General features: G+C 32.8%; 1 protein-coding gene across 3 annotated transcripts in view; it reads left to right on the top strand.

Annotated features, from left to right (window-relative positions):
- ASCC3 (activating signal cointegrator 1 complex subunit 3) overlaps positions 1–5,837 on the top strand; it is a 325,569-nt gene extending 319,732 nt beyond the window's left edge. For all 3 annotated transcript variants that reach the window (XM_074310218.1, XM_074310220.1, XM_074310219.1), the window contains exons 39-42: positions 77–227; positions 3,355–3,561; positions 4,615–4,790; positions 5,133–5,837. In XM_074310218.1, coding sequence (XP_074166319.1) covers positions 77–227; positions 3,355–3,561; positions 4,615–4,790; positions 5,133–5,280 — 682 coding nt within the window. In that variant the 3' untranslated portion in view covers positions 5,281–5,837. The remainder of the gene's footprint in view (positions 1–76; positions 228–3,354; positions 3,562–4,614; positions 4,791–5,132) is intronic.
- Positions 5,838–12,550: the final 6,713 nt, after the last annotated feature.

Genomic DNA, 12,550 nt, shown 5'->3' on the forward strand with positions numbered 1-12,550 from the left:
CAAGTTCTTTGTCAGATAATCTTCACTTATGATGAGCTAGAATTATTATGTTATAATCCTTTGGTTATATTCACAGAAAATGGAGCCAAGGAAAAAGAAAAGGTCCAACTGGAGGTTATCAAGGTCCTGTCGAGTGCCTTCCTGAATTAATTGCTGCTTGTGAAGGAAAAGAGAAAATATTCAATTCCATTGTAAATGGAGAACTTCAAACTACACATGTTACACAGGTAACAGTCTCTTCCATGTGTATGCTGTAGTTAAAGAATAGAAGCAGTCATAAGAATAGTTTTGTACTCTTTTCAAAATAACCTTGTGGTATCAGTGAGAACATCCTCAATCATATGTAGTCTTTGTCCCCAAGATACCATTGTCAAAGGAAGTTGTAGAATTAACACCTTTAACCTTCCAGAATAATCTGGAGTTCTACTTGGAAGCTGAAGAATGGACTGACATGAGAACTTTTCAGAATTCTTTCTAGGGCCTTGTTTTATTTTTCCCTTTTTTATTTTAGATGTATTTTCTTGCCCTTCTTACAGTTTATTGCTCTTATTTTTCTTTATTCCTAATAACCACTAATTTATCCCCTTTCTTGTGTAACTTTTATTACTTTGGCTTCTAACCACGTGGGAAATGTGAACCAGCTTTTGGTATAATCAACACATTTCCAGTTTCAGTGTTCATTTTTTTATAATGATGATAGAGGTACGTTTTTTTGTTTTTTGTTTTTTTTCTTTTTAGCAATGGTGTCAGACTTTATGTGTTATCAATATCAATGCTCCTAGAACTTCAAAAAAAATTTTTAATGAAACTCAGTATTTGCTCACAGTATGATTTATATAAGAAGATGAATTTATTTTCTGTTGAAAAACTATGTGAATCATCCCTTCATGTTTCTGAAAGGGTAAAAACTACATATTGGCAAAAAAAAAAAAAAAAAAAAAAACTTTGCATACCTCAAGCTTTTATTTCTTAAACAATTTTTAGTCCGAAGTATCCCAAAATTAACATTCAGTATACATAACATTCACATATTGCAAATACAGATATGAAAAAAGGAAAACTTTAGAACCAAGTGTTTTGGGGGGTTTTATTAAGAAGTTATTTTTGTACTTGGGTTGTGAAAAGTAAAACAGGTTGTAAAATTGCCTGACTGTTCAGTTTCTGTTGAACCCAAAACTGGCACCCAAAAAATTTAATATCCATAATAAATGTCTGTATTCTAACTAAAGTACCATCAAAATTTTGAATAAAGACAATTTATTTAAATCAAAACAAGGTTTCTTTTAACAACAACAGATTTCTAACATAACATACATTGATTTCAGTCCAAGTTTTAGATGTGGTGAAAAATTAGAACATTGTTATAATTAGTTCTGGGAGAACTCAGAAGTAAACTTACTTAATTTATTTGCATAAATTGCCATTCTGTTATCTTTAAAACCAAATGCAAATTGGCTCTGTCTGATATGATGATGGTTATTTGGCTCAAAAGTGCTTCAATTTGCAGAGCAATCTGGTGTCGTCTCTGCTGTGAGGCAATCCCAGGTAACATACAAATCCTGAATTATTCCAGAAATTAGTATGTTTAAAGCATCAATTTAAGTGCTAATTGCAGTAGTAATGAGAAAAAGCAGTACGACTGTGAGATTTGCATCTACTGCCCCATCAGTATGCCTGGAACGACTGCTGACTGGCAGAGGATTTGGTTGCTAATTAAATAATTGTATGCACGGCAGTGTTCTCGCCTGATTCAATAGATGAAGATTAATCCTCAGATAAATATGTTTGGCTGGTATTGAAATGTCTTAGCAGTTTCTTCAAAAATAGCTCACGCTTTATATACATGAAGATATATGTATGTATGTGTGTATACACACACACAAATAGACAATATGTATGCTTTGTATGTCCAAAAACATGAATTGTAGAGAGGTTAAAGCTTATACAGACAAACCCCATTTTTATTCTGCCTTTGTGAAATAATGTCTCACCAAGCTAGAAATGGGAGTTATTTTGGCACCTGTTTTGATGGCAAGAATATGGGGAGGAAAAAGGTGAAATCTCACTTTCTATAGAAAATTCCTTTGCTTTGCCTCACAACATTGAGTATTTCAAACAGGAATGTGTGTATTTATATAACATCATGTTCCTTTCCCACTTGGGGCACCCTTAAAAAGAACTCTTGGTTTTGATTTCCATTCAGTGATTGGTGTGCTGCAGGAATCTTCCTGTCATAGTCAATCTAGAAGCACAGCATAGGTAGCTGCTTCAAAGTTGTGAATCTTTCACAATAAGATATAAAATAAGTCATAATTTGAGATGGCCAAGACTAGCATAAATTGGAAATTGAAATGTTCAATAATTCTGAAAAATAGTGCTTGGATTTACATTTTTTTTAAGATTCCTTAGGAATAATTTGGTTCATCAAACTATTTCATTTCAATTGGATGTACTTATAAGCACTAAAAAATCTCAGAAAACAAAGTCAGAGTTTACAAGTAAATTTGTAGGAAAAACTAAAAATATTTTTTCCACACATCCTTGAAGACTTTTAGGATATTAACTGTTAAAGTTGTGATTAAACAAAGGTTTTATTGGGATATTGGCACTACTATCACAGTAAATATTGTGAAACCAGGACAGCAATTAATTATAAAATTGCTTTGGGGCCTTTTTTCAATGTCCTTTCACATGGGAATTATAACCTCATTTCCCACTGCTATCTTTCAATTTAAAAAAGCAGGGATGAAACCATCAAAGTTCATTGTTATCCATTGCTTTGACATATATTTTTATTGTTGGCTTTCTCAGAAATGCATGATTCTTCCTAGAGCAAATACTCAACCAAGTGCACCATGAAATGCTTTCCTTTCAAAAAACTAAAACCAAATCCAGAAAAATTTTACTTGTATTGTCAGTAAGCCTTGAAATACAAATCATTCATATTCAGTGATTGCTACCAAATTAAAAATAACACTTTATACTTTGGCTTGTATTAGGAGCATTTTTCAGGTTGGGTGATAGGTTCCTGAATTCTTATCCTCAAGATATGCCTTCTACTTTAGAAGTTAGAAGAGTGTCATGATACATAATTCTCAAAAATATTCTGGTATTCTGGCCAGTATTTTAAAACTCAATATATTTTGCCATGTGGTAAAGGACTATCCCAGTTCATAAACTGTTTGATTAGGTAATATTAGCAGTAAGATCAGGTATTCAGATAATGACCCCAAAGTGTATATATATCCTCTTCATTATGTTAATAAAGCTTTCAAACAACAGAACACAATATTTTCTAGTTAATCATCCAGTTTTAATTGACATGGATTTCATATTTGTTCTTTTTTTTTTTAGGCTTGGAATTTCTTGTCTCATTTGCCAGTGATAGATGTTGACTTGAGCATTAAAGGCTCGTGGGATTCAGCTGAGGGACAGAATGAACTGTGTATCCCAACTTTGGCAACAGATGGACGAGATGACAAAAAATGGATCAAGTTACATGCTGATCAAGAGTATGTGCTTCAGGTCAACTTGCAGAGAGTCCACATGGGGTACCAGAAGGTATAGTATTCAGTTTCCATTCTCAAATTCTCTGCCCCAGATACCAGCACACACCACCATGCATATCTCTTAGATGACTAATGTTGTCATATAATTCATGAATTCTCTTTTCTCTAACAGCTTTCAAGCAGACAGGGTCTTTCAACATTAGTCATTGCTCTTAACATGGCATTTGTCCACTACCAAAGGATTTAACATTGTAATATGGTAACTCAGAAATTACTTGAAAATTCTAAATACTTGTTCTCTGCTTCTGACACCTGAATTAATTTGATTCCCCTAAGAATATTAAAACTCATACATATGAACTATTTTTAATAACATAACACATGAATGATAAAGCCATTTTCTCTCATTTTAGTTACTAATTGGATTTTATAGAGTTCCCTACTTCTAATAGAAGTTCTCACTAACATTAAAAGATCATTAAGCCTTTTCCCTGCTCTTTCCTTCCTATGGTAATATACCCAAAAAATGTGCTTACTATTTCAGTAACTTTTCATGACTAAGACTTCATTTCCAGTTGCAATTTCTTCAAATCACTTCTCTGGAATCCTATTGTCAGTGAAAATATCTATCTTTATAGTTATTGCCATAAAAATTTCTGTTGAAAATCTTCATTGAAGCCTAAGCAAAATTATTTCAATTTTGATTAAAATAGGAAAAAGTTGAGGCCAACTATTTTTGTTAAGTGTATTTCTTTAAGAAGCAGCACTATATAATAGAAAAAAAGTTAGACTGATAGACAAAAGACCTAGTTTCAAATTCTACCTCATATACTTTCTTACTGTTAGCCCACAAATAAGTCAACTTGGTCTCCCAAAGCCACACTGTCTTCATTTGTAAAATGTGAATAATACTGTTGGCATTATTTATATCACAGATTGTTGTGAAAGATGTACCTTGCAAACTTGAAAGCACTATGTAAATGTGAGTTGTTATTTTATCTTCAAAAAACAAAATAAGGGTAAATTTTTTAAACATAACCAAGAAGTAAGCTGAAAAAAAAGTCCCAACTCTACTAACTCTTAACTTTTTTTTCTTCTCTTTTAGGGAAAACAAGATAGCAAAGCTATTGCTCCTAGATTTCCCAAATCCAAGGATGAAGGGTGGTTTTTGATATTGGGCGAGATAGATAAAAAAGAACTTGTTGCTTTGAAAAGAGTGGGGTATATCAGAAATCGGAATTCTATCTCTGTTGCTTTTTATACTCCTGAAGTATCTGGAAGGTAATAACTAATATTCCCAAAGATTTAGAATTAGATTTTTATTTTTTTTTTTACCTCACCAGAAAAAGGAAAGGCTATGACAGCAGTCCCAAAGTGTGGTCCAGGGGCTCCTGGTGGTCCCCTGTGGCTCAAGGAGTCCTTGTTCTTATTATCATGAAAACAGTTTTCATGATAATAGTAAGACATTTTAATTTCTAATATGGTAAATATTAATAGATATTACTTACATAATCAAAAGCTCTTTGGGAGGAACTCAATAATTTTTAAAAGTATAATGGAATCCTGAGACAAAAAAAAAAAAGATTTGCTAATATACAGTATTGTTCTATTTTTATATCTTAGGTATATATACACACTTTATCTCATGAGTGACAGCTATCTTGGCATGGACCAACAGTATGACATTTATCTGAATATCATCCCAGCAAGCATTTCAGCAGAGGTCAATATCAAGGTCTCTGACGCCTTGACTGACCTGGCTATGAAGTAACTCGACCTGAACAATACATTTGAAAGAAATGGTTGTGAAATCTGGCCATTCAGTCTTCTGGACAACACTGAAATTACTTGATGTTTGCCTTAGTGGAATCAACTTCTAACCTCAAGACACCTTGGAAAATTGAAAAGTGGCTGCTGTATTGACTCTTATTACCCAGAGTTAGCCACAGTGGCCTTATAAAGAGTTGCCTTTTGTCATTTTGTCTCCATTAGTTTCTTGAAGTTCATCTAGGAGAATATTTTAGTTTGTGTACATTTAAAGTGGCATTCTTTCTTTACAAATTAATCATTCATCTTTAACCATTGCACAAGGTACTATTTGTACAAATACTTGCTTTTTTTTTTTTTTCCCTAATAAAAATTACACTGAGGAATAAAAATTCTACACTATTAGGGAATGTTACAACAGTTTACAACCCTATAGTATAAAAAGTATGGAAATAAATCTATGAGATAATATAATTTATACTTTTAAGTGTGAATCCTACATAGCAGCCATTAAGAATTTAGCATTCTTATGAGTGTTAATAAAATCTAACATGACAAGTACACTAAGGAGTCTAAATAATGATTACCAAGTGAACAGATTTTGTTCATTTTGGAAACTGTAGACACTATAACTGATAAAAATAAAATGTTTAGAATACTCTCTGTGACAAATATACTCTTTTACTTCTTCCCCTCATATGACCTGTTTTTCTTTTCATCATCTTTTCTTTTATTTTCTTCCCTACTGTCAGATACCCATTCTCATAATGAGGAAACTAGAATTTTTAATTTTTTCAATAATGCGTAACAAATTATGTTCTATAACCCTGTCTATGTATCTTTGTGTCCTTCATAATATTGAAACACTTATAAAAATCTTTTAGCTCATAAAAGTCAGTTTTCAGTTCTGAGTCATCAAATTTTTCATTTCCAAACATATTTCGTTCCCAAGAGAAACTTTTCCAAAATTAAAGTTAATAGGAAAAATGAAATATTTATTACTATTATAAGTTTTTATTTGAATAAAAATCTATTCTATAGATGAAAAAAACAGAAAAAGTAATTTTTCAAAGTAATCTTTGTCTTCTGTTTCAAATTAATTTAAAAGTACTTCTGAACTAGACATTTACATTCAGTCCTTGTTCTTTCCAAAAAGAAACAAGGAATTGGACTTTTAAATTTTCTGAAATTATTGTAAGACAAAGTAAAATTGATGCTTTATTTGTTCTATGTTAATTCTGATTTAACATTTTTATCATTTTATAGGCAATTATTGGACTTGGGGAGTAAAGGGCATTGAATCCCCAAAATGAAGATTATATGGCCACACTTGAACAAGTGTTTATGAATTATCTACTATGCAGTAGGACCCCTGCTGTGCACTGGAGATACAAAGACAAAAGCAAACCATCCTCTCCCTCAAGAAACTTCTTGTCATAGTAGTCTGATTTTTAAAAAAAACCTTATCCATGAAAGAAATTCGTTGTTTAAGTTTTATAGCTTTTCCATATTGTTAGCATCTTAAAAATTAAAACAAAACAAAAAACTGTTTCTACAAACTTGCATCTGGAACCCTAGGATTTAAACACTGACTTTGTGGAACTCATCCCAGGAGTGACTAGGAATAGGAGACATGCTTAGAAGTAACCTTGAAAGGATTCAAAATGAGATTAGTAAAAATACACCCACAACTTAGCTTAATTAGTAAGGCTTGAAGAGATGAAAGGATTTTTATCATAATAACCTGGAAAGGGAAAGAAATTATCTTTTTTTAATTATCAACCCTAAAGACAGTCTCTGTATGGAACTTAAGATTCTGTAGAATATAAGTTTCGTTAGGACAGGGACTTTAAAAAATGCTTTTGTTTTTGTATCCCCAGTGCCTAACTGGCTGGCACATCTCCAGTGCTTAATAAATGTTTTTTTAAGTTTAACTAAATTTACACTGAGTACTACAATCAGTCATCAGCAAAAGAAAGTACATATGGACATAGAAGTATAGTTTATTCCATTGAGTAACTCAAAACTAGTTGTCTGTTAACTATTCTCATTCATTAATCAACAAAAGTTTTCGTGTTGAGTGCCAGTTGTAACAGCCCATGTGTCAACATAATTAGAATAGTGCTACTATTTTCAGCACTGTAAATCATTAGCTTCTCATCATTTAGTAGCCAAGATTCCCACCAGTATTCAAAGGTCTTTATTTTCCCTATCAACTAAGTATCTTGAAGAGAACCCTAATTACCTAGAGAAGTTAATTTTTCTGCGGGAAACCCCATAGTGATTTTACTTGAAAAAATGAGTATTCTGATAATTATTTCAACATACCCATGTTTTAAATCAGTCTGTGATGAAGTTTTCATCCAAAGCTCTTGCCTAACTTCATTCTTCAGTTCTGGCGAGCAGAGAGGACCCCTGCTTTTAGACCCTGTAACTTTTCATCTCATGGTGCACTGTTTTTTTTATTCCTCTATAGTCTCTCAAATCAGACTAGAGTAGTGCAGTACAGATGTTCATTCAGGGTTCATTCATTCAACAAATATTTGTTGCACATAGTGATAGGAGTGAACTTCTGGAATTAATGAACGTGTTTGTCACTGAAGCCAAATGTGAGTAATTTAAGTAGCAGTATAAACACAAGGACTCAAATAAACTGTAACCTCTGTGTTCTTTTAAACTATGGCACAGAAAAGACTTCTTCATCCTTACTCCCTAGGGGAAGGAGTGGGGCATACACAAACACACACATACACACACACACACACACACACACAGCCCTATTGGGTTGTCAGAGAAAAAAAGAAAGAGCTTAAACTTGGTTAATGTTCTTTGTCATAGATTTGTTTTTACATTATCTGTCGATTCAATCCAGCAAACATAAATAAATGTCTTTCTGGGTCCCCCCAAAATTGTGCAAGGTGTGTTTATATACAGTTCCTACCTTCCAATAGCAACTTACAAAGTCAAGTGATGACTTATAAAAAGATGATAATACATACTAGATTATGCTCATGCACAAATGTAAGGTCCAAAATGCTTCTAAGAAATTCTACGAAGTAAAAATTGCTTCCTCTCCGAAACTATATAGGGTTTTGTTTTGTTTTTCTAAAAAGACGTATAGATTGGTATAGGTAGACGAATCCCCCTAAAGGTCTGTACTTTAAAAAATAAAATTAAAAAAATTTGTGTATATGTACTTGATTTATTTTTCCACCTACAAGTTGTTCCCTTAGCCATCAGTAGGTTGTTAGCTTCTTGAGAGCAAGAGCTATCTTATTTTTATCTTTTTAGCCTCAGTACTTAATAAATGCCTGTTTCTTTGAGTTGTTGCATAACTCCAATTGTTTTGAAATGAACTAGGGGACCAGTGCCTGAGTTTGTGGGTAGATATCTCAAACCCAGGGATGAAGAAGCATCTTGGCCCAAGTATTCAGTGTGATTTGCGTAGATCATGTTTTCTCTTTAACAAAGATTCATAATTTAATTATATTGTCATTAAAAAGATACAGGCCACTAATCTAGGCCCTTTTGTTTTAAGCCTTTTATAATCCTTTATTTCAAGAAAAGTCAATGCAAGGTAAGGTAGTGAATGGAGCTCTGGTCCTAGAATCAGGAGATCTGTATTTGAATTCTACATTAGACAAATTACAATCTCTCTGAGCCCATTTTCTCAGCTGTAAAATGGGAATACTGGTACTGGTACCACCTACCTCATAAGGTCATGTAAGGAAAGCACTTTGAAATCATTAAATTCTGAGTCATAAAATTTGAGATGAATGATTAGCACTTCATAAATAGCAATGTTGGAAACCAGTTTCTAATGGGGATTCTAGTAGGGATGATTCTATCAAGTTTTACACCTGCAATTTCAACTTGAGATTTCATATCTGTCACTAGTACACTCTGTGCCACTTTCCAAGAATTAAATGGTTTGTGAATTTAAACCATCAAAAGCCTCTGTCCAGCATTCCACCTTGCATTGATTCTCTTCCCATACTTTTCATACTGTGTCTGATGCAATCTTATTTGAAAAGCTTGATATTATAAAAGACCTTTTGATTTGTAACTGGAAAAGATTAAAACTCTTGGAATGTCTATTCAAATTTTGACTTAATCTGGCACTAGAACTAGAATAGGTCAAGCATTTGAGCCCAGAAAACCAGGTCTGAATGATTACTTAATTTCTCCAGCAAGTCTGCAAATTGAAGGTTATATTAAAATATATTTGAATCAAGGTCCATCAATAATGTTCTGTCTGTAAATAAATTTCAACTGTTTCGTTTTTAAGAGACTTTTGGAAAAGCTGTGAGTCCTTTAGCTAAACATGACACAAATCCCTTACCAATTGTAAAGGCTGGCTTTTCTAAGCCCATATTTCTCCATTATTTGGAGGTATATATTATTTGTATTAACTTGAAGCCTTATTTTATCAGAAGCATGAATCTGCAATTGCTGTAGTATATGTTGAAAGAGAAATTGTGTACATGGTAAATTGGGGAAAAGGAAGATACCCACACAGGTACCTGGTAACTAGATTAGTGGTGGAGTGGGTCAAAGGAGAATGAGCTGGAAGTGAAAAGTGAAAAGCATGGGCTAATTGCAAGGTTTTCTTGTGGTAGGATAGAGACTTGCCAATACATTGAATAGGATTCTGAATTAAGTCCATCCCCCAGGAAAGCTAGGCAGCCAGTTTGCAGTTGAAGTAGGCTCAAGTGTGAGCCAAAAGTGGGCAGTGAAAAGTGAGTCTCAAAACTCGGCTTTTCTCATGACATTATGGTTCTAGACACATTCACTAATCATTGAATCAGCCTCAGAATGGGATCCTGCCTTATTCCTGGTATGGTGATGAAACAGAATGAACAGTAAGCCAGAAGTGAAGGATAATAGGTAACTTTATATTGTATGCTGAAGTTTATAAAACACCTAATATTTATTATACATTATGAAAATAAGCATGTGGCCTATGAAATGCTAAAATCAAGGAAAGATTAAAAGAACCAGGCTTCTAAGAGGAGGCGGAAAAATGATACGAGACTAAATTCACATGGCATAAGTAAAAGCAATATATGGGGTTGATTTTAAAAAAAAATTATATTCTTAGCCTACATAGATGTTGACATCTTTTAAGTAGTCACCTTAGTACTCATACGGCACAGTCTTCTAAATTATCTCAAATGATATATTAATCCCTTGAAGGATCAAGTCTAAGGAAGAAGATGAATGGATCAGTCCGGGTTATAAAATTGAGGTTAAAATACAATCTGTAGCTATAACGAGTGAGACAAAATTCCAAAAGACATAAGTTCATGAGATGATAACTTTGACAGGCAATATGCATTGGAATATGTAAGGTTTTTGTTGTGTGTGTGTTTTTTTTTTTTTAAAGCGAACCTGTGGAGTCATAATTCATCTATTACAATAAGCAGCAAGAAACATTTAATAAATGCTCATTGTATAATGAATTTTGTAGTAGGGTACAAAGTTTAGATATACTCCCTCCCTTAGGGGGCCTCAGATTGTGTAAGCATTATTAAAAAGGTGACATTAAACAGTTTTCTTTCCTTCACAGAGGACAGGGAAGAGAATGTGGTTTAGGTTACAGAAGAGTAAGTATGATTTGATCCTACAGAAGATCATATCAATGCAATCATTAAACACTGACACAGACTGCCAGGGGCAATCTCCATCTATATAAATCATTAAAAATACAGGAGATAACCATCTGTCATGGGTGATTTAAGCCTTCATTTCTGAAAGCAAGTGGACTGGACCAGGCGACTCCCTGAGGCCCCTTCTGAGTATCATGCTTTTTTTTTCTCAGGGATATGATCCATTCTTAAAAACGATAAGACATCAGTGATAAGTGTAAGATAACATCAGTGTTAGTTATAACTTACTGTACAGAGGCAGCTAGATGACAAAGTGAATACAGCATAGGCCCTGGAATCAGGAGGACCCAAGTTCAAATGTGACCTCAGATAATTAACATTTACTAATGGTATGATCCTAAACAAGTCACTTAACCTCAATTGCTTCTCAGAAAAAGAAAAATAAATAAAATAACTTAACGTATACATGAAGGATCTGCTAGCATTAGGCATATATTGCCTGTATATAAAACTGGTGTTCTTGGAATTTCACATTAACATCCTAAATGTATTGCCAGACCTTCATTTTATCTCTGAAACATTCCAAGAAAAATAAATTGATTCTATCTCATTTCATTCAAGTATTTCATGTTATTTTCATTTGTGTATTTTTAAAAGTTTCCTAAAAGAACATTCAGGATTAAGAATTAACATTTAATAGAGATTTTTCTTACATATAGATTTGAGCAAGCCACTCCCATCACTATGCTCCCCACTGATTTTCCATCTTACTCAATAAATTCCAGTGTTTCTCCATTTCCTTCAGAATCAATAATAAAATCCTCTGATATGGAAAGCTCTTCATAAACTTTTCCCTTCCTATATTTCCATTTTTTATATAGAATGGAGAAAATTGTTTTTTATATCCTTTCTCAGACATTTATTATCAGGGTGATCCTAGATAAGTCATAATACCACCTACCTTCCAGTGTTTAAGGATCAAATAATATAATATTTGTAAAGCACTTAACACAGTGCCTGGCATATAGTAATTACTATGTAAATATCTGGGTTTTTCTTTTTAATAAAATTTTTAGAGATATATGTTTAGCTGTGATTTCCCTGATGTAGGGAAACTTGTTGTAGAATCTTCCTCCTTAAAATTATCATAATTAAATATATTTACTGTAATTGTGAAGATAATTAAAAATACATGATATAGTCATGTCATTTAAGCCTTCATTTCTGAAAGCAAGTGAGCAAGACAAGGCAACTCCCTAAGATTCATAACTATTATACTTTTTTCATAGATATATAGCCTTTTTTAAATGGTAGAAGATCAATGATAAGTGTTAGATATATCTTCTTGTGCAGATGAAAGTTCTGGCATAAGGCAAAAGATAAAGTATATAAAATTGGGACATTCCTTTCTATTCATTTGTGGTAAGCTATAGAAAATCACTTGTTAAAGACTATGTGTTCCCCTCTCATATTTTCACCAAGAATATTCTCAAGATAGTTTAGGTTATACTCAAAGAATTTGTAAGGAGGAGACAGTAGGTACATGAATTTTTTATTAGTAATATCCCATTTCCATCACCCTTTTTAGCTACTCATATTATTTGTGATTTTTTTTTCTATTCTTTTTATATCTTTTCCCTCCATAAGGTATCTTTTAAGACAATC

The sequence above is a fragment of the Sminthopsis crassicaudata genome, chromosome 4 (genome assembly GCF_048593235.1).
Source record: "Sminthopsis crassicaudata isolate SCR6 chromosome 4, ASM4859323v1, whole genome shotgun sequence".
Lineage (NCBI taxonomy): Eukaryota > Metazoa > Chordata > Mammalia > Dasyuromorphia > Dasyuridae > Sminthopsis > Sminthopsis crassicaudata.